The following is a 21416-nucleotide window of genomic DNA, read 5'->3' on the forward strand; positions in this document are numbered from 1 at the left end:
GTATCCTTGCCTCCCGGGTCCTAACCCAACGAAACAAAACATTGGAAATGGATCTTCGCCAGATCCTTTGTCCTGGGATCCTGGGATCCAGTGATTATGATCGTTTATCGTAAATCGTACGATCAATTTTCATTAGATATGATTAATCTTTAATTTTAAATTTTAAAATAATTTTTTACTGTACGATATACAATAAATAATCACGATCACGAGATTCTTAAGATCTCTAAGAAAATGATCCTGCCAGAATGCTTTTCCCAAAACATTGGGCCTAGAAATTAGAATCCGGATCATGATAAATGGATATGTTGGGTAAACCCACGACCCGAATTTCTAACACCATAACAAAGATGTCCCTCACCGTCTTCTTCGCCGCTTAAACCTTAAACCCTAAACCAAAACGCAAAACCCTAGCAATTCAGCGCGAGCAGCACCATTTCCGATTTCCCCTCGCATTCCGTGCATTGGTTCCGACCATGAAGAACAAGAAGAGAGGCGGCGGCTCAGCTCCCAAGGGACCTAAAAAGGGCAAGGCTTTCTCTCTCGACGATGACCCCTTCTTCGGCACCGAATCCAAGAAGCGCCGGAAAGTCCAGCTCGATGAGATTGAGAGCGAATCCGACGCCGACGTTGGGTCGGACGGCGAGGGCGGCGGAGAGGAGGCCGAGGAGGAGGAGATGGAGGCTGTAGTGGAAACGGCAGACGAGAAGAGGAATAGGCTTGCGCATGAGTTTTTGGAGAACACTCGGGAACTGCTGAGGAGGGCGAAGGAAGATGAGGATGATGATAGTGGTGAAGAAGATGTGAAGGAAGGTGAGATGGACTCGCTTGTTGGCAAGATGTTGCAGCAGCAGCAGCTCGAGGACAGCGGCCGAGCTCGCCGTGCCATTGCTTCTAGGTAATCACTGCTTTTTTACCTTCTTTTCTTTTGCTTTTCAGTTGAAATTGCTTTTATTAGAAGCTTTTTATCTGCTTTTGGTGTTTTCGGTTCCTTGTTATTCAGCACTTCTAGTTTCTGTGTCAATTTTCATTCGGTTTGTGCCGAAATTTGGTTCGTCCGTGTTTATTATTTTGATAGTTTTCTTAGTGACTAGATTGTAGGTCTTGTTATTGTTTCAAAACTTGACCAAATTGTAGCGGCACTTGATCGCTATTCAGATTCAAAGTTGTGAGCCTTATGCATTTCGTTCTTGGTTTAATGGTACTTTGATCATATTCTATCATGTTACCATCAGCTTTCTTGCTTAAGCATTTTCTTGTTTGACACTTCAAGCTTGATGGGTATCTTGGAAGTAGTTTTTTTTGTTACATATAGTGGAGAAAAGTATGCTCTCTTATCGATTATTTAATGGGAAAATATGCTACTTTGTGGTACCTTGTTTCCAATTCTCATTTTCAACTCTCTCATTTTAGGGTTAAAAAGCCAGAACCAACTGATGAATTTCGGATATTAGTGAAGCATCGACAACCTGTTACTGCTGTGGCTTTGTCTGAGGTTGACCTCAGGGGCTTTTCAGCTTCTAAGGATGGCGCCATTCTACATTGGGATGTAGATAGTGGGAAAAGTGAAAAGTATCTATGGCCTAGTGATGCAGTATTAAAGTCCCACGGGGTCAAGGATCCACAAGGTCGAGCTAAAAAGCATAGTAAACATGTTTTAGCACTAGCAGTTAGTTCTGATGGTCGGTATTTGGCAAGTGGAGGATTAGATCGCCATGTTCATTTGTGGGATACTCGTACACGAGAGCATATTCTGGTAAATACGATTGATTTCTTACTTTTAGAATAATATATTAATATTTGGAAAAATGTTAGAGTTTAAACTTAGTTCAATTGGCCAGGATAGAGGAATGCAGTTGAGTCTTTGACCTCTCATATTATAAGGACAGTTCAGTAAAAGTAAAATCTCTAGTGCATTGTGGCTTATATGCAAATCATGTGTGAATGGCCTAATTTATTTTGGCAAAATCAGCATTATCTGTAAGCTGACTCATCTGCCGTCCATATATTGGGATGCATTGCCATGTTCAAGACACTGATGAGGATTTATATATAATTTATGATATACAGGCCTGTGGAAGTATTGTTTGTATGACAGTAAAATATGTGATCTTATTATGTACATACACTCTGCACTTCTCTCTCCAAATTTTGTTAGAAGCTGCATTTACTTTGGGGGAGAGTTAAATATTGGGCATCTTTTTGGGCTTCGGTTACTAAAGAGTTTAATAATTGCTCTCTATCTCAAATACTGTGGGATTTGTTAGCAGCAGTTAAGTGAGCTTGGTCTAGAATTGGCTACTGTAGCCAATTCCTATTAGGATTTTCCTTTCTAATTTGTTGGTGGACTTCTTATCCACTTCTGTGTTTTTCTCTTTTCTTTAATAAAATTGTTTCTTCTCAAAAAAAAAAAATCTGAAAAGGTTTTATGTTCTGTTCTTAATCAAAATTTGTTTTTTGTTAACAGGCTTTTCCAGGTCACAGGGGACCTGTTTCATGTTTAACTTTCAGGCAAGGGTCGTCAGAACTGTTTTCTGGTTCATATGATAGAACAGTTAAGATATGGAATGTAGAAGATAGAGCTTACATAAACACATTATTTGGTCATCAAGGTGAAGTTTTAAGTATTGATTGCCTACGGAAAGAAAGGGTGTTGACTGTTGGACATGATCGAAGTATGCAGTTATTTAAGGTAAGAAGTAAATACTTTATTTTGTTTTGGGGAATGCTTGTAAATAAAACTTAAGTCAAATCACATTGGTGGAAGCTACCTGCACTTATTATTCTTTTCCCTCTCATTTCTAGAAGCCCCATACTTAATAGGAACCTCAAGCTTCCTGTAATTACTTCGGATCCCATTGCCATTGAATTGCAGTAACCCATTTGCCAAAATTTTAGGATAGACTTCCTTTTTCTTTCAATAATATGTTCTGAGTTACTTTGGTGTAGTTTTTGTTATTTTGACATGATCGTTTATTACCTGAAAAACACAGGTCCCAGAGGAGTCTCGTTTAGTATTCCGTGCCCCTGCATCTTCTTTGGAATGTTGTTGTTTTATTAGCAATGACGAATTCTTATCCGGCTCTGATGATGGAAGTGTTGAGCTTTGGGACATGCTGCGGAAGAAGCCTGTTTGCATAGCTAAGAATGCTCATCCTCTGTTGGCTGCACAGAAAAATGCTGAACCAAAGGATGGTGATAGAATCCCAAATGGTCACATAGGTAAATTTATACAAAACATTTTCAGTTTCTTCTGGCTTCAAGTTGTACGCCGTTAACACTTTTCTTCCCAGTCAGTTGTGTTCTAACGGGATGGTATTGAATTCTGTTGTACAGAAAATGGTAACCACACTTCTGAAAGCTACGATTGTTCATCAACAAATTCTTGGGTTAGTTCAGTCGCTGTTTGTAGCGGCAGTGACCTCGCTGCATCAGGAGCTGGTAACGGCTCTGTTCGATTATGGGCTATTAAAAGTGAAAGCAAAGTGATTCAGCCGTTACACAACATCCCATTGGTATGCCAAATCAACTATTAAAAGACCTTGTTTGCTTCTTGTAAATCAAAATTTAACAAGTTTTTTTCACTCCTCAATATTCTTGTTCCCTGCAGGTTGGATTTGTGAATTCGTTAGCTTTTGAAAAATCTGGACAGTTTCTAGTCGCAGGAGTTGGGAAGGTTGCCTTTCTTTTCTTTTCGATTTTCCCTTCCTTCTCCTCTTAGATTTGCTTTTCTCTTATTCCTTTTAATTTCATCAACCGAAAGGAATATTCGACTATAAGATTGGATACAAAAGTTGAACCATTAGAGTAGTGAAATCATGCATAATGCTGCTAGAGCTTAAGGATTTTTGGGGCAAGGAGAACGAGACAACTTAAAATTTCTAGTTCGTTTACTATTTCATAGGGATATTTCTAATCCAGCGTCCATTTTCTTCCGTTGCGTTTCCATATTGTTCACCTTGCGGAAACAGTCTCAGCTTCTAACATCGCCGATTACCTTTGTGACAGGAACCTCGTCTAGGAAGGTGGGGACATAACCCAGCTGCTCGGAATGGAATCGCAATTTATTCCCTTAAGCTTTCATCAGAAGATACAAATACTCCCTAAGCTCTCGATTTTGACAATCATGTATTCTTGCATCTCCCAGTTTTGACTACATTGAGTTGATGAGTTATGTGAAATGATGTTCTTTTGTATTCATACGACGAGGAGGCCAGCATTTCTCTTTGCTAATTAGAATCAGAAATCGAATTGTAGAAGACGCTTGTGGCGATGTTTAATCCACCGCCCTCTTCGAACACGTCATAACAGCGTCGCTGATATAATCTCGTTGGAAGATAAACACACATTCCGATCTCCGAACATAAATACGCCCATTTTGAAAGCATGTCCAATGCGGTTGTAAACGGAAACGTTTATGAGCATAGCTTACAGTTTGGTTAGAAATGACATAGCTTACAGTGTCTAGAACAAATCTCCGTAAGTACAATGCAAGTTCTGCTCTACCAATCTATGCCCAATTTCCTCGAATGGAAGAGTTTGTCGATGTACAGAATTAGAGGTGCCGAAGCAGCGATGTAACTCTGCATTTGAACTCTTGCTGAGTTCTCTGAAAGCAACAAAGTGGAAGGCAAAGAGCGGTGTTAATACGAGACTAGTCAAGTTATAACAAAACGAGTAAAAGTTTCTTTGAAACAAGAACGATAAATCGAAACCACTCCAAGGTTTTTCCTCCCCCGTCCCACAATCCATTGGCAAAGTGACATACTTGGTAGGCGGTAAGTGTTTAACATGTCGACGCTAGACCTCAAATCATCTAAAACAGTGTATAAAGATGGGCAATGTGAATGATGGAAGGCTTCGTATTCAGAAGTTATCCAAATGCAACTCTTATTGCAGCCAAATCAAACGCTTTGTTGAGATAAAGAATTTAAGAAACGAATGTAGTATCTCGTAATACACTCACCATCTTCATTGAGTTTATTCAGTAGTTGTTTCTTAGTAGGAAGCGCATACATCCCTGCAGCAACAGCTTTCCTGATGACCCATCCATGGTGGGGAGCAAACACTTGTGCATAAGCCTTGGAAGCTGGATCCTTCAGAGAATTTCCCCTTTCATTCGAAAGTAAGGAAATGTCAGTACAAATAATGTTTCTTCAGCATCACCACATAATTTTGTATGAAATTCAACCTTGACCGACCGCTTGCCTGGAGTGAATTTCACTTTGGCTCTGTTTAAATGTTTACGTTAAATCAAACCTAGCAATGACCACACAGTCGCCATTTAAAGTTGAACCCAAATTTAACAGAAGCTAATAAAAGAAAATACATTCTCGCCTAAAGCATAACGCACGGTGGCTGCAGCAGCTACAAACAACAAATGAGATGCAGCAAATGGAACACATCCATGAATGATTGTACAGCTACTGCATAATGTGACACGCCCCGATCCTGATATTCCCCGAATACCAGGATAGGCACGTGCTGGCCGACACCCGAGGGTCACATAGATAAGTCTTATCTATCCCTTGTTTTCAGCATTTGCACTCAACAAATGGTTTTCGTTATTCTCGGGTGTCGGCCAGCATGTGCCTATCCTGGTATTCGGGGACTATCGGGATCGGGGCGTGTCATAATGTTAGTACAATTTAAACACATAATGTTACTTCAGCATCCAAACGTATCAATAACCACACGGTTAAATGTGTATGTTAAATCAAACGCATCAATAACCACACGGTCGCCATTAAAGTTCAAGCCAATTTAACAGAAACAAATCAACGCAAACACATTCTCGCCTTAAGCATAACGCCCGGTGACTGCAGCAAATGGAACACATCCATGAATGATTGTACAACTACTGCAGCTGCTTAGCGTTATGTTTCAAGCAAGAATATATTCGTCATCGTATTCTTTCTAAGCTTAAATTGGTTTAGGTAGTGTTCACTTGATGCAAAAATTGAAGGAATGTCTTACAGTTGCAGTCCATACGTGCAAAAGTTCGTAAATTTATGGTGCGAAATGTAATCTTTTACGGATTTTTTGTTCGCAAACAATCCCTATTAAGTTTGATATAATCCCAATTGACTTTGTACTGAAAAGCTTATTAATTTAAGTGGATAATATTAATACGTACTTGGTGACTATAATTTGCTCGAAGAGCACTCTAACCATGTCGATCCCACGCTTCACTCTCAACAAATTCCTCGAATGACTGCCGCCTTTTCTCACGCAACCTGCTTCGATATCGCGATCGAGCAGAACCTGCAATGTCGATATTGAATTCGACGCCTCCGACAGATCATGGACCTGTTACAATCCAGAAACTGATCAAATTGAAGCGGAAATGTTTCAGATTTTGATTTGAGCACGTTTCTGTGATTTTCTCGGCAACCAAACAGAAAAAAGGAAAATGAAACCCCGTACCTTGGCGACGTAGTCCATCTCGGCGAACTTAAAGGCGATGCCCAAGCAGCCGAACAGAGGCGAAACGAGCGAGCACGCGCGAGAGAAGGGAGCGACCTCGACTTCCGCCGCTTGGGAGTTTACGGCTGCCTCCAGCTCTTTGAATGCCTCCGCTATCTTCCTCAGCGGCTTCTCGTCCGTCATTGCAGCTCTCTCTCTCTCCTCTCTTTCTCTCTCTACAAGTATTCTCAGTGTTAGTATTTTGCTTTTGTGCCGGGAAATGTTCGTTTGCTTTGCTGCATACCAACGCAGTGAAGGCGAAGAAATGAATAAAATAATTTGGGGGTGTTTGAACACGTGTAAGTCTATGCTCCACTTCGGGATTAGAATATCCTTACGTCGGATTAGGATGAACATTTATCCGTGTTTTGTCATTTTACAATTTTACCCATCAGTGACCCGTCCAATAACCCCGTAACGAATGGTGAATTTAGTCAATTAACGTAGCTGTATAGTAGTGACAACGATATCATACCGGTAATAATTGCTTCTCATTTCGATTGGGAATAACTGTTAAAAAGTCTCCAATTTGTTGGCCAAGAAGATATATTTATGGGGAACTGGGTCCTATGAATCCAAAAAGATCTGAGCCCACTAATAAATGTATTTGAGTCATTAAAATTTGATTAAAACAGTTATAATTATTATAACTTATAAAGAACTCTCTGCTTGTAACCGTTTGATCAAATTTCGATGATTCGGATGCATTGATTAGTGTGCTCAGATCCATTGGATCCGGAGGGGATCCAGAACTAAAAGAACATATATACATAACAACACACACAGATAGATAGATATATATATATATATATATATATGCCATATGGTAAATCTGAATCACATACTAAAAAAAAAAAATCTAAATTCACTGAATGACAATATAAATATTTATGCGGCCATACTGTCTTAGAACCATTCCAATTATAAAATAAGTCCAAATTCACCGAAAGACAATACAACTATCTATGTAGCCATATTATCTTCGGACAATTCCAATTAAATAAAATCAGTTCAAATTCACCGAATGACAATACAAATATTTATGTGACTCTTAGAACCATTCCAATTAAATAGACAAAGATTAAAAGAGAATATAAACAACGTTGGACCGGAAAAAGAAAAAAATAATAGAGATGAGAATGTTTGTTCTTTTGGGTTAGAAAATGTTGTCACTTTTTATTTATCCAAATTTGGTAAATAAATTAAAGTAGTAAACTGTACTTTAGATATCACAAATCCCTTTTCTTGTTGTTTTACGATCTGATGGTATTTCTCTTCACTTAAAAGTGAGAGGTCTTAGGTTCAAATCTCGTAGATGGCAAATTCGATACCAAGTTAGATTGCTCAGTGTGTGGCTTAGCCGAACTCCCATTCCGTTAGTGTAAAAATATCGATGTACTAAAAAAAAAAATCCCTTTCCTTTGGGAGTGTTATGAACACTTTTTTTTTTTACTTTTCACACGCTCTCTTACTATTTTTTTTCCGCCAAACCGAATGAATGCAGTATGCTTTCTTAATTTTTTTTCGTCAAATCAAATGACAAAAATTAACAATAAATTTAGGGAACTTTAACGAAACCCTTCCGTTAGTGTAAAAATATCGATGTACTAAAAAAAAAATCCCTTTCCTTTTGGAGTGCTATGAACACATTTTTTTTTTACTTTTCACACGCTCTCTTACTATTTTTTTCCGCCAAACCGAATGAATGCTGGATGCTTTCTTAATTTTTTTTTGTCAAATTAAATGAATGAAAGATAATCAAATGACAAAAATTAATAATAAATTTAGGGAACTTTAACGAAAAGTTTTTGTTACTATTCACTTTAACGAAAAAACATATTTTTACACTAAAAAGTCAATACTTGTAATATTCATTTTACCATTTATTTTGTCTTTATCGTTAAAACTCAAAGTTTTCAAATATTTTTTATTAGTTTTCTTAAAAATCTATAACAAATAAAAAAAGGTGCGTAGATAATATTGTTATTCCTTTTTCACTTTTCTTCTTTTGTCACGGTCACACATGGGACCTGGGGAATGGGATTCCACTTCCATGGCACGCTGCACAGTGCACAGTGTTTCAAATCCTAATTTTTTCCGCCATTTCTTTTAACATTTGCAAATTTTATATGGAACCCAACTTTTTTCAAACATATTTTAATCCCCACATGGCCGTGCCCATAGCTTTTCCAATTTCTTATTAGCTCACCAAACAGCACAGTTACTCACTCACTCTCTCACTCTCTCGCTCTCTCACTCCATTACTTTTGTGCTTTTCTTTTTGGTGCCTTCCAAGCCTCCAAGCCTGCTTTGAGCATCTTCTGCCAAATAATCAAACCCTAGAAATGCTTTACAGTTTCCGTTTCAGTTCTGTAACCCCCCAGATCTGACACATTGTCCAGGTAATTGTTTATTTCATTATCCTTATCTCTCTCTTTGTTTATTTTGTCTGTTTTTTTTTTTTGTGTGTTTGAATTTGTCCTTTTGAGTTCACATTTGTTGTTTTTGAGCTTGTTTTCTCAAAAGGGTTTGGCTTAAATCGAATTGGGTTTTGCTAAATTGTCTGCATTTTGTGGTAGATCCAAGTATGGTCCTTTGTTTGCAAGGACAGAGGTTTTGGTCCTGAAAAAGCTTCAATCTTTATCAAGTTCTTGACTTGTAAGTACCTCCTGCTTTTATTTTATGAAATGGGTTTTCAATTTTTTTCACATGCAGTTTAGTTGAATTGAGATAAGGAATGGAGTTGAAGTTTTTAGCTTTGTTGAGTAAAGGGTGTGAATTTTTACAAAACTGCACTTTTTCCTTTCAGTTTCCTCTGCTTTTTCTTGGAAACCAAACATAAACTTACTCGGTTTTTTTCACTGTTGGTGGAATGTAGCTTTTGGTTTTGGACGCATCTGTGGTGAACCAAAATGGAGGACAATTTAGTTGTGGGGGGCGAAGAGACGGTTGAAAAGGCCCCAATTTCGGAGAAACAGGCCTCTGTTCGTTCATCAGAAACTGCAAAAGGAGTTACCAAAACTGTGAAAACCGGCAGTGCAGTGACATCAAAGGTCTCGGTTCCAACTGTTAGAAAGAAAGTAGACCCCAAAAGTGGTGTGGATCCTAGTTCAAGGGCTACCAAGTCTAGTGCAAATGGGTCTACCCGAAGTTTGAATTCAGTTCCGATAAGGCGAAACAGCACTGGAGGTTTGCCGCAGAAGCCATCAGTCTCCACCACAAGACAGCAAAACAATGCCACTACGACTGCAGTAAAAAAGACTGTGGACCCTGTCAGGCGGTCTCTCCCAGAGCTTAGAAGGAGTTCATTGCCTTCAGCTGCTGCTACTAAATCTTCGACTAGAATCAGTGTTTCAGAAGTTAGAAAGTCGGTTTCAGGATCGCCATTGGACAGGAGTCTGAATAAATCATCCGGGTCAAATGTGAGTGTAACTAAACAAGAGACTGTCAGGAAGCCTGCTGTCAAACCTGCATTGTCCACTTCATCTTCCTCTTCAAGAAGGGCGACTTCCTCATTGGATAGTAGTGCTAGCAGTGGAGTCAGGAAGTCGGTCTCAAAGCTTTCTTCCCCATTAGCTCGAACACCTACAGTTACTAGTAGGCTGAAAACCGGTTCTTTGTCCTCTTCTCTTGATAGAAGTTCTAGTTTATCTGGGCGTAGGAAAACTGCAACTCATGAAAGCCGGGATTCTCGGTTCATTGTCCTTCCACATGTGGAAATCAAAGCCAGTGATGATCTGGTAAGCATCATTCCTCTTCAATCTCTCAAACGCTTACTTTATATGATTTGCATCTGTCTATGTCATGGTATTGGAGATGACTACTGATGCAATATTATCATATCATTGGTAACAGTCCTTCCCTTCTGTATGTATTAATTTTCTGCCTTACATTACTTTTTGTGCCAGAGGTTAGATCTTAGGGGTCACAGAGTTCGCAGCCTCAAGGCTAATGGGTTGAACTTGTCACCAAATTTAGAGGTAAACTGATTTTCTTATTATATGAATAGCTGTCTATTTAAATGAGTTTTGCCATCTACCTAACTAGATACCTTGTCAATTATTTTGTTAGTTTCCATAAACTTTTTTCTTTGTAAGTGATTATAGTTGTTCCTTTAAATAACACTCCTTTTGGCAGTTCGTTTATCTCAGAGACAATCTCTTGTCTACATTGGAGGGAGTGGAAATACTGGCACGAGTAAAGGTTGGTTAATCGGAAAATTTTAAGCAATCTACCAAATTGCCAAGTCAACTATTTATTATTATGCACAGGATAAGCATGAAAACCATCTATGCAGATTTGAAACTAAATAGCTTAGTAATTATTGATAGTACTTCCTTATTTCCAGGTTCTTGATTTGAGTTTCAATGATTTCAAAGGGCCTGGATTTGAACCTCTTGAAACTTGCAAAGTCTTACAGGTTTGTGTTTCATATATGCATATCTTCATCTTCAGGTAGTCTAGGGTTCTTAAATTTTGATCTGTGCAGCAACTTTATCTTGCTGGAAATCAACTCACGTCACTTGCAAGCCTTCCTCAGCTCCCTAATTTGGAGGTCAGGGTTCATGAATAGTTCTGTTGTCGATGTGCTATGGCAGTTTGCAATTTGTTATAACCTCCTGAATTGGTCCCAAGTGGTAAAAATTTGTATTTATCTAACATTTGTTTCTTTTTCCTTGTATAGTTTCTCTCTGTCGCTCAAAATAAATTGAAGTCTCTTACAATGGCAAGCCAACCTAGACTACAGGTTTGTTGTTGTTTAGGAGCTTGGAACTTGTTGCTTCTTCCCCCCACTCCCAGTGTTTGAACCAAATACTTACTTTTTCAATAATTTCAAACAGGTATTAGCTGCCAGCAAGAACAAAATTTCAACTCTAAAAGGTTTCCCCTATTTACCGGTCCTTGAGGTTAGTTTCAAAATATGTAGGCATTTGCCCTCAAGTTGTCTTGTGTTGGTCTTTATCTTTATCACTGCAGCTGAACATCTGGCACATTTAACTTCATAAACTCATGGAGACTGGTGGTTGGGATTGAATTTACATCTCGCATGTCCATGGACAGGATTTATGCATCTCTTAATAACTTAATTCATCTGATCCAGGTTGTAAACTCACATAATTGTACTTTCTTGTTTCATGCCACAGCATTTACGAGTGGAGGAAAATCCCATACTTAAAATGCCTCACCTAGAAGCAGCTTCCATTTTGCTTGTTGGTCCTACATTAAAAAAGTTCAATGACAGAGGTATCTTGTAGAATGATTGTGATTTGGTTTCTACATCAGTTACCATGTTCACCGGTTTCCTGCTCTTATATTTCTTCTTCCCTCCCCCCTCTCTCTCTATCTCTGGTTTTTACAATAGCGTGTTCTTACAAGTTTATTTGAAAATTTTGCCAGATCTTTCCCGAGAAGAGCTTACAATTGCAAAGCGCTATCCGGCACACACCTCTTTGTGCATTAGAGATGGTTGGGAGTTTTGCCGCCCAGATCATGCAGCAGGTGTGTAGTTTGATTTCTTTCATTCTTTTAGGTTGCAAATTCAGTTCTTGTGAAATCTTTGGTGCAGAGCTTATGTTTGGTTTTGAAAGGACAAGTCACTGTTGGAACTTGGAAGTAAAGGGATTGAATGGATAACTTACTGTCTTTCATAATTCCTTTTGGATATACAAGTTGCTTTTGGTAAAGGGACTGCAAATCTGATGGTTTATCATGCATTATGTATTATCTAATAGTAGAGTATTCAAATGCATGAACAAAGTTTGTGATGAGCTATTATTATATGCCCTTGAATGAACTTATAAAATTTATATGTATATGTCTGTGGATCTATGTGTTTAGGGATAGGCTTGCTGCTGTCAGAATATTTTAGGATGGTTAACCCTGTTTTGCATTTGTAGTTGATAGCCTAATTAAACTTATGAAATTATGTTTCTTGAACAGACTCTACTTTTCGTTTTCTTGTTGAGCAATGGAAGGATCATTTGCCTCCCGGCTTCCTGGTCAAGAAGGTCTCTGTTGAGAAACCATTTGAAGAAGATACTTGTCGCTGCCAGTTCACTTTTGTACAAGAGAACACTTTGGCAACTGATCCACAATTAATCTTGAAATACCAATGGTTTGTAGGAGAAAGAACTCCTTTGAATTTCACCATTATTCCTGATGCCACTGGAGAGGTAACTGATTCTTTCAGTAAGTCCACTGTTTTGAACTTTTGGGCTGCAATTGATTCTTCGTGCAATCTAATTTTGAGCTGATGATGAACATAGGTCTACTGGCCTAAGCATGAAGATATCGGTAGAATTTTAAAAGTGGAGTGTACTCCTGTATTAGGAGAAACGGAGTACCCTTCTATTTTTGCTATATCTTCTCCTGTTAAACGAGGTAAATGCAAATGGAATAATTTGACAATATCTTTGTGTGTTAAAATTTCATCTTGAAGCATACCTCTGCTTATTGGGATAGTTTTTATATTGCGCAAGTAATTTTTGTCATGCTACTGATTATCTTACTTTCTCACTTGCAAAGGAAGCAGAATCCCAAAGGTTGTGAATCTTGATGTTCATGGAAATCTAGTGGAGGGAAATATTGTTAAAGGTCATGCAGAAGTTGCGTGGTGTGGTGGCACTCCAGGGAAAGGTGTTTCTAGGTGAGACTACCTATTTAAACGATTTACATACATGTTATACGTTGACAATTCTAGATGTTTTGTGCTTGATATACATTGTTGTCCATTCCAAAATAGCTTAAGATTGGGTATAAGTGAGAATCTAACACGGTAAAAAAACTCTAGTTTCAAGAGGTTTGTGGTCCAAACCTCTGATCCTCCCACCCACCAGTGATTTTATTAGCTTTTAATAGCCCAGGAGTGGGTTGCACACAAATGTTTCTCTTTTTATCTCCCATGCACTGGTTGAGGTTTCAAATCAAGGATGTTGAAGCTTTGATTTGCATAGTTGGCCTATTCCTTAGCTTGAGCTTGTGGTGTACAATGGTAGCCTAGCATATATCTACGCATATTATTTACGTGCATATGTTTCTTACAAGCTAAGGTACCAGATATATGCTTGTCTGCACATTTGTATGTAATGTACCAGATATATGTACACTTGTATGCTTTATTCTCTTTCCTCTTGGTACAGAAAAATCATATAATGCACATACATGTTTCATATTTTTCAGTTGGTTGAGGAGAAAATGGAATAGCAGTCCTGTGGTTATTGCGGGAGCTGAAGATGAGGAGTACAAATTGACCATAGATGATATTGACTCAAGTTTGGTTTTCATGTATACACCAGTGACAGAAGAAGGTGCCAAAGGAGAACCTCATTATGAATACACTGATTTTGTAAAATCAGGTATGTAAGCCTTCCAACTTTTGTGAAGATCTTGTCTATAACTTTTGTGGTATGACTATGTTAACTGTTAAGTATACGATTTTAGGGCGTTTTTCTCTCTTTTACTCACTGCATTTCTTTTTTTGGCCCAGAAGATTATGATTAGGATATTAATTGTTCATGTTTCATGGTGGCAGCCCCTCCATCAGTCAATAATGTACACATTGTTGGAGATGTTGTTGAAGGCAGTACTATCAGAGGAGTTGGTGATTACTTTGGAGGAAGAGAGGGTCCCAGCAAGTTTGAATGGTTATGTGAGGATAAAGACACTGGGTTAGTATGCTCATATCTTGTGATGCTCCATGGAAAGTTTTTAGTTATTGTATTTCTCCATGTGGAAGTTCTTCATAGTTTTGTTCCCTTGATCTTTTTTGAATTTTGCCTTTTTTTTTGGTTGAAATTTTGCATACTTGAGCCTCCCTCCAATTATTTTCTTTAATGGCTTTTCTTGTCAGAGACCTTGTTTTGGTATCAACGGGTACACCTGAGTATACTTTGACCAAGGAAGATGTTGGCCATCGCTTGGCTTTTGTGTATATACCCATCAATTTTGAAGGTTAATACGTTGAACTTTCCTTGGGAACATTTTATAGATAGTAACAGTGTTGCTAACAAATGGATTGTCATTTAAAATTGTGTTGGTGTTTTTTTTTCCAGGTCAAGAAGGGGAATCTGTTTCGATAAGGTCCCAAGTTGTGAAGCCAGGTATATTGAATAATGTCAATAGTCTTGAAGCTTGATTTGGTTTACTTTTCTAAGGGAAAAAAAAACATTCTTTAAATTGATGTCATTTTCCTTGTGGAAGTCTTCTGGGTGTTTTTTTTTTATTGCACATATCTGTTGTGATGATTACTGTTGGAATTTTAACCTGTTCTATGCTTCTGTTTGGTTTTATGATGTTGGCATGTTGTCACTGACTTCCTCTTGTTTTCCTATTTTTCTTTTGCTCTGTCAAATTCCAGCGCCTCCAAAGGTAATAGATTTGAAGATAGTTGGTGATCTAAGGGAGAACAGTAAGGTTACTGCAACCGGTACTGTCACTGGAGGAACTGAAGGGTCTAGCAGAGTACAGTGGTTTAAAACAAGTTCGTCTACTTTGGATGGTGAGAAAGGCCTTGAATCTTTAAGCACATCTAAGATTGCAAAGGTATGCGATCTCATATTATTTGAATGTATGAATTCAGAAATCCTAATTGAAGGCTTTCATTTATGTGATGCAAATTGTATTGATGGTACCTTTGTTTAGGCTTTTCGCGTACCCTTAGGAGCTGTTGGCTATTACATTGTTGTAAAATTTACTCCTATGACTCCAGATGGTGAATCTGGTGAACCAGCATATGCCATATCAGATAGAGCAGTTGAGAGTAAGTATTTGTGTATTTAAAGTATTTGAAATGCAGGCCACTATACAGTAATATCAACCTAATACAAGTATTTTGCCACCACTGATATAGGAGTGGTGGAAGGTGTATCCTTCCCTCTTATGGTGTTTCACCATTGTGATGGAAACTGAGATAATTATTTTAATATATTCCCAAAAATTTTGGTGGACTTCTATTTGCATTTTTTAAAATACTTTACAAACACCGTTGATTTCCAACGGCTAGATTTGAAGCTTCCATCTTTTGAATGTCCCATTCTTGATGCGTAATTGAGGTTGTGTATAGCTGACTGTTGTCCCGTTTCTTGCAGCTCTGCCTCCAAGCCTAAATTTCTTATCAATTACTGGTGATTACACCGAAGGTGGAATGTTGACGGCATCATATGGTTACATTGGTGGTCATGAAGGAAAAAGTACCTATAGTTGGTATCTTCACGAGGTATATGCACCTTTATAAAATTTTTGCAAGTCATGAATTAATGCTTGATCTATTGGAGGTCTAATACCTATCTTACATATTTTAAACTGATTTATTTACCGAAAATAAGAGAATATTCAGTGTTATTCTGGGTTGTATTAGGTTTCTTATGCCATGATAATTAGTCTCTAGGGTCCACCCGTGATCCCTTGATTTAGTGCTGTGCAGAATGCTAGGTAATGTAAAGAGGACCAATGCTTATAGTTACTTGTTTACCTCGTAATTGACAGGTTGAAACTGACTCCGGATCTCTAATACCTGAGGTCACGGGGCTTCTTCAGTATCGTATTGCAAAAGATGCAATTGGTAAATTCATTTCATTCAAATGCACCCCAGTGCGTGATGATGGGATTGTGGGTGAGCCAAGAACATGCATGGGCCAGGAACGTGTTCGCCCTGGTAATTTGTTCTCTTGTTTCTTGATATTTATTGTGCCGAGTATTTGCATGTTTGTTTTTGCAAAGTGGACAAAAAACATAGTACATTGATCTTCAGTTGGTCTCAATTGAATATCGATGCCAATGGCATATGCTATAATTTTCATTGTGGACTTGTGCAAACTATGATGGTAAGCTCTGCATGCTGACTTATATATTTTGTGCTTGAATCATTCTTATAAAGCATGCTGTTTCATAATCAGGGAACCCTAGATTGCTTTCTCTACAAATCGTTGGGAATGCCACTGAGGGAACTGCACTTAGTGTAGAAAAGAAATATTGGGGTGGTGAAGAGGGAAATTCAGTTTTCTACTGGTTCCGGGTAAATTTCATTTAACCTTCTGCTGTTTGTAAGATATCATATGTTCTCAACTTGCAAAATGCTGGTTGATAACACAGAGCATTCCTAGTTTACTAGAAATTTACATTTTATAATATCAGAAAGTCATAATTCCTTGAAAAACCACTTTAGTTATGACCTTGATTGCTTTGATTGCTTTTCTTTAGAAATAGAAAATTGTCAACTGGTACAACATTTGATTAAAGAAATGTGATGCATTGGCAGACTAATTCAGATGGAACACAAACCGAAATCAGGGGTGCAACAACTGCTTCATACACACTCTCAATTGATGATATTGGCTTCTTTGTCTCAGTATCTTGTGAGCCTGTCAGAAGTGACTGGGCACGTGGTCCTACTGTTCTATCCGAACACATTGGACCTGTAATACCTGGTAATGAGTTAATTTCTTGTAATCTTTATTCATAATGGTAGGATTCTATTGAAGATTTCTAGTTTTTTTCCCCTTGTGCACTTTGGCTTGTGTACTGGGTTATCACTAAACCATTATGAATTTGTACTTGGAGTGCAGGGCCCCCAACTTGTCGGTCTTTGGAGTTTCTTGGTTCAATGATAGAAGGGCAACGTCTGAGCTTTACTGCTTCTTATAGTGGAGGGTCAGACTTCCTTTTATTCCTATTATATTATTATTTTCTTTTCCTTTTAGATAAACCTGGAACTTTAGTGTTGTGACTGTTCACACAATGGAAGTCCTTGTTTGTAATTCAGGGAGCAAGGCGATTGCTCGCATGAATGGTTTAGAGTCAAACGTAATGGTGTCAAGGAGAAGTTGAGTGCTCAGGGTGAGTTCTAATTAGATGAGACAGATTTCACATTCATGTGAAATTACAAATTTAAATGGTATTTTTTCTCTTGGCAGATTTTGTGGATTTGACTCTTGATGATGTGGGTACATGTGTTGAACTTGTTTACACTCCCATGCGCAAAGATGGGATGAGAGGAAATCCTAAGAGCATACAATCTGATGTGATTGCTCCTGGTTAGTTAATTATTTTGAAGAGTTCTGCAAATTTTTCTTTGTAGTTTGGAAGGTCATATGCTAAAGTCATTTAGGATTATGGTTGATGTATCTCATTTTGTCCATTTCTTCCGTTTTCATATCCATTTAATAAATTCTAATTTGAACTTGACCAATTCAATTTATTGCTTTTTGCAACAGCGGATCCAGTAGGACTGGAGCTTGTTATTCCCGATTGCTGTGAGAATGAGAATTTATTCCCCCAAAAAACATATTTTGGTGGAGAAGAAGGTGTTGGGGAATATATTTGGTACAGAACAAAGAATAAGCTGCATGGATCTGCATTGCAGGACATATATAATGCATGTGAAGATTTGGTTATTTGTGGTAAAACATTGTAAGTTCTGATACTAAGGTGGTTTCTAATGTTTTGAAGTCTGTATTTTCATTTTTGAAAAGACGTCTGAATGGTTTGCAAATGTGGCAGAACATACACACCAGTACTTGAAGATGTGGGGGCATATTTGGCCTTACATTGGGTCCCCACTCGTTCTGATGGCAAATGTGGACAGGCACTAATTGCCATTTGCAACTTTCCAGTTGCACCAGGTACAAACTTCTTCATTTTCATGGTCATAAGTTCATTTTCTTTGCTTGTCAATGTTATTCACATGAGGACATATCATTAAGGCTGCTTCATTTTTTCTGATTGGAAACTGGTAAACACAGTACACTTCCAAGTTTCATACATTTCATCTGGTGTTCGATTTTTGAGGAAGTTGTGTACTTGAGCAACTGTTTCAGTTCATTTTAGCCAAGACCAATTTTATAGCTAATTGATAGTTCCATGTCCTGTATCTGCTATATGATCTTACTGATCTTTGGTCTGAGTCATACAAAGGCATTCATATATCCATTTCTTTTAGATCTTGTTCGTTGACTGTTTGGTGAATTAATGTTGCAGCTCTTCCTGTGGTTTCTAATGTTCGTGCGAAGGAGTTATCACAAAGCGTTTATTCTGGAGAAGGAGAGTATTTTGGTGGACATGAAGGATCGAGCCTGTTTAGCTGGTATAGAGAAACCAATGAAGGAACTATTGTTCTTATTAATGGAGCCAACACTAACACTTATGAAGTCACTGATGCAGACTACAACTGCCGTCTATTGTTTGGGTAAAAGTTTTGTCTGACTATTTAACCTTTCCTACATCTAACAAACATACATGTAAATCTATTCCTTGTAAACTCAGTAATTGCTTTCTCGTAAATTATATGTAGTCTTTTGGATGAATATGTAGAGAATCTAGAGATGTATATTCTAATAAACTTTTCCATATGCATCTCATAGATACACGCCAGTTCGTTCAGATTCGGTGGTTGGAGAACTGAAGTTGTCTGAGCCAACTGATATTATTCTTCCAGGTAGAAGGTCATCATATCAACACTTCCGGCCTTTGATATATTTTATGGACTTGCATTTTCTTTGGTTTGGTAGAAAGCAGTAAAAATGATTTGTTATTATCTTAAATAAAATTCTAATTTCAATTTGGATCCCTCCAGAGCTTCCAAGACTAGAGATGCTTGCTCTCACGGGAAAGGCAATCGAAGGTGATGTTCTTACAGTTGTTCAAGTGATCCCAGAGAGTGAGACTCAACAGATTGTTTGGAGCAAGTACAAGAAAGATGTCAGATATCAATGGTATGATGTTATATTTTAGTAATCTACGGCATGATTCCATTCAAATGGGAATTTAACTTTTTATTACAGTTGGGTCCTAGTTTCATGTAACATTGTGTTCTGATAAGCAGATGGTTATTTGGCATGTAGCGATTTCTAATGTCGTATGACTTCATAGTCTGGAGATGCATTCAATTTGCTGGAATTTTCTTGGATTTTTTTTTTGTCTCAAGTTTATTAGCTTGTACTATTTCATTTTGTTCATTACATGACAGAGGGATGCTGCAGGTATTTTTCTTCAAAAGAGGGGGATGAAAAAACCTTCGAAATATTACCTCCACAGCAATCTTGCTCCTACAAGATGCGTCTAGAAGATGTTGGGCGCTGTCTAAAATGCGAATGCATTGTGACTGATGTTTTTGGAAGATCAACTGAGCCTGTCTATGCTGAAACCGGACCCATATTACCAGGTATTCCCTTTCGAACACTTCAATTAGGCCTCGGGTTTGGTGATTTTCTCGGGTTCCTGAAGCTTGTAAACTGGACATCAATAAGAAATGATTTCAAGCCAATGTATTGATGAGTTGAAATGCAAAACAGGTGGAAGTTGCCCCCGACTCCATATCTGCTCCTAATTTTTATTTGATCATATATTACTTCTGTTTTTCTGTAGGAATCCCTAGAATAGATAAGCTGGAGATTGAAGGGAGGGGTTTCCACACCAACTTATACGCCGTACGTGGAATTTATAGTGGAGGGAAGGAAGGAAAAAGTAGAATCCAATGGCTCAGATCAATGGTTGGCAGTCCTGATCTTATCTCTATAGCAGGTATTGGAATTTTCTTAATAACATTATCATAGATGTATCTTTCCACTGGGCAATATTAAATGAAAATTTTCCTTGCAGGGGAGGTAGGGCGAATGTACGAGTCTAATGTTGACGACGTAGGGTACAGGCTTGTTGCCATTTACACTCCTGTAAGGGAGGATGGAGTGGAGGGGCATCCTGTTTCTGCATCAACGGAGCCGATTGCAGTTGGTAATTAAGAATCCCATCCCTCCCCTTTTTTCTTCCGGTTTCCTTTTCGATCTATCTCTTATTACTTTTAAGTTATAATACATTGCGATTTTAAAACTGGCATTGATTTTCGTGCAGAACCTGATGTTCTTAAAGAAGTGAAGCAGAAGCTTGATCTTGGAACTGTGAAATTTGAGGTTACGGAAATTCTAAAATTCTTAATATTGTCTTCTGCGTGTAGTAAATCGTATAGTATTTGTTGCGAAAATCATTTCTAACCACATTTCACTTGTTCGGTACAGACATTGTGTGACAAGGACCAATCTACGAAAAAGGTTGTCATTTGATATTGTCTGCATACAATCGTAACTAATCTGTTCCCCCATTAGAAATGATATAAAGTTTCGAGTATTGTTTTTCGTTGTTCTTATCGCAGGCTCCTGCAGTGGGAAGTCTTGAGAGAAGAATCCTCGAAGTCAACAGAAAAAGAGTCAAGGTGGTAAAGCCCGGTTCTAAGACTTCCTTCCCAACCACTGAAATTCGTGGAAGTTATGCGCCTCCCTTTCATGTAAGTCCATGTGCATGCTTCAAATCGAGCTTTCTTTTCCAGTTGTCCGATGTTTGCAATGTTCAACAGATCGAAGAAGTTTCAAATTTAGCGTGGTTATGTTGTTGATCTAAAGCCTATCCTACATAATTCAGCCATATGGCCGGATTTCCTTTCGTTTTTCTTCCTGGTTTTGAGTGGCATTTCTATGTACTACAAACTTAAGAAGGTGGAGGATTTTGGCAGGTGGAGCTGTTCCGAAACGACCAACACCGTCTGAAAATCGTCGTGGACGGCGAGAATAATGTCGACCTGATGGTGCAGTCGAGGCACCTTCGGGATGTAACCGTGCTGGTGATCAGAGGGCTTGCTCAGAAATTCAACAGTACATCACTCAATACCCTCCTCAAGATAGAGGCTTAAACAACCTATGTAATTGGTAATTAAGGTGATTATTATTAATACTGTTATTAATATTAAAATTAAAATTAAAATTAATATAAATATTATTATTATTTATTATTTTGCTATGTATGGTAGTGAGAAGGGAAAGGTGTGCAGTTGTCAAGAATTGTATGTAAATTACAACATTGAGGATACTGTTGGAATTATACAATTAGTTAATGATTAAATTATTTGTTCTTCAAGAAGCATTGAGGATAGAGTTAACAATTGCATTTTCTAAAAGAGATTATTACTC

The 21416-nt window shown here is 38.0% G+C and overlaps 3 protein-coding genes across 4 annotated transcripts; 2 read left to right on the forward strand and 1 right to left on the reverse strand.

Moving 5' to 3' along the window:
* The first annotated feature begins 342 nt into the window (after positions 1-342).
* On the forward strand, positions 343-4200 carry LOC126623892 (U3 snoRNP-associated protein-like YAO). The gene is made up of 7 exons (XM_050292871.1): positions 343-898; positions 1414-1756; positions 2468-2692; positions 2994-3222; positions 3337-3515; positions 3611-3676; positions 4009-4200. The coding sequence occupies exons 1-7, from the start codon at positions 477-479 to the stop codon at positions 4105-4107; spliced, it is 1563 nt and encodes a 520-aa protein (XP_050148828.1). The 5' UTR covers positions 343-476; the 3' UTR covers positions 4108-4200.
* A 156-nt stretch (positions 4201-4356) lies between these two features.
* LOC126623893 (accelerated cell death 11-like) lies at positions 4357-6709 on the reverse strand. Its single transcript, XM_050292872.1, has 4 exons — positions 6427-6709; positions 6137-6309; positions 4967-5112; positions 4357-4609 (listed from the first exon to the last, which is right to left on the reverse strand). Exons 1-4 carry the CDS (start codon positions 6607-6609, stop codon positions 4503-4505), a joined length of 609 nt encoding a protein of 202 aa, XP_050148829.1. The 5' UTR covers positions 6610-6709; the 3' UTR covers positions 4357-4502.
* Positions 6710-8575: 1866 nt separating this feature from the next.
* On the forward strand, positions 8576-21366 carry LOC126623533 (187-kDa microtubule-associated protein AIR9-like). Of its 2 annotated transcripts, XM_050292442.1 has the most exons (39): positions 8576-8867; positions 9045-9123; positions 9344-10205; positions 10374-10445; positions 10603-10668; positions 10814-10885; positions 10955-11020; positions 11150-11212; positions 11307-11372; positions 11610-11709; positions 11863-11964; positions 12406-12638; positions 12732-12846; positions 12991-13111; positions 13645-13820; positions 13997-14132; positions 14315-14415; positions 14517-14564; positions 14822-15006; positions 15106-15223; positions 15552-15679; positions 15949-16117; positions 16359-16477; positions 16721-16889; positions 17028-17112; positions 17225-17298; positions 17376-17495; positions 17676-17871; positions 17962-18083; positions 18439-18646; positions 18822-18895; positions 19034-19172; positions 19440-19621; positions 19825-19980; positions 20059-20190; positions 20308-20366; positions 20472-20504; positions 20606-20737; positions 20963-21366. In XM_050292442.1, exons 3-39 carry the CDS (start codon positions 9378-9380, stop codon positions 21137-21139), a joined length of 5142 nt encoding a protein of 1713 aa, XP_050148399.1. In that variant the 5' UTR covers positions 8576-8867; positions 9045-9123; positions 9344-9377; the 3' UTR covers positions 21140-21366. The 2 variants fall into 2 exon arrangements, with proteins under 2 accessions (XP_050148399.1, XP_050148400.1); XM_050292443.1 differs by lacking the exon at positions 9045-9123.
* Positions 21367-21416: the final 50 nt, after the last annotated feature.

This window comes from Malus sylvestris, chromosome 5 (assembly GCF_916048215.2).
Source record: "Malus sylvestris chromosome 5, drMalSylv7.2, whole genome shotgun sequence".
Lineage (NCBI taxonomy): Eukaryota > Viridiplantae > Streptophyta > Magnoliopsida > Rosales > Rosaceae > Malus > Malus sylvestris.

What these genes read in the sequence shown, in the direction of transcription:
- LOC126623892 (XM_050292871.1), top strand. Translation starts at nt 477, where the DNA reads ATGAAGAACAAGAAGAGAGGCGGCGGCTCAGCTCCCAAGGGACCTAAA. An exon ending in CGCCGTGCCATTGCTTCTAG is followed by an intron (nt 899 to 1,413) that starts GTAATCACTGCT and finishes CTCTCATTTTAG; the next exon opens with GGTTAAAAAGCCAGAACCAA. An exon ending in GTACACGAGAGCATATTCTG is followed by an intron (nt 1,757 to 2,467) that starts GTAAATACGATT and finishes TTTTGTTAACAG; the next exon opens with GCTTTTCCAGGTCACAGGGG.
- LOC126623893 (XM_050292872.1), bottom strand. Translation starts at nt 6,609, where the DNA reads ATGACGGACGAGAAGCCGCTGAGGAAGATAGCGGAGGCATTCAAAGAG. An exon ending in AGATGGACTACGTCGCCAAG is followed by an intron (nt 6,310 to 6,426) that starts GTACGGGGTTTC and finishes GGATTGTAACAG; the next exon opens with GTCCATGATCTGTCGGAGGC. An exon ending in GAGCAAATTATAGTCACCAA is followed by an intron (nt 5,113 to 6,136) that starts GTACGTATTAAT and finishes TTCGAATGAAAG; the next exon opens with GGGAAATTCTCTGAAGGATC.
- LOC126623533 (XM_050292442.1), top strand. Translation starts at nt 9,378, where the DNA reads ATGGAGGACAATTTAGTTGTGGGGGGCGAAGAGACGGTTGAAAAGGCC. An exon ending in CCAGGAACGTGTTCGCCCTG is followed by an intron (nt 16,118 to 16,358) that starts GTAATTTGTTCT and finishes TTTCATAATCAG; the next exon opens with GGAACCCTAGATTGCTTTCT. An exon ending in GGAGAAGTTGAGTGCTCAGG is followed by an intron (nt 17,299 to 17,375) that starts GTGAGTTCTAAT and finishes TTCTCTTGGCAG; the next exon opens with ATTTTGTGGATTTGACTCTT.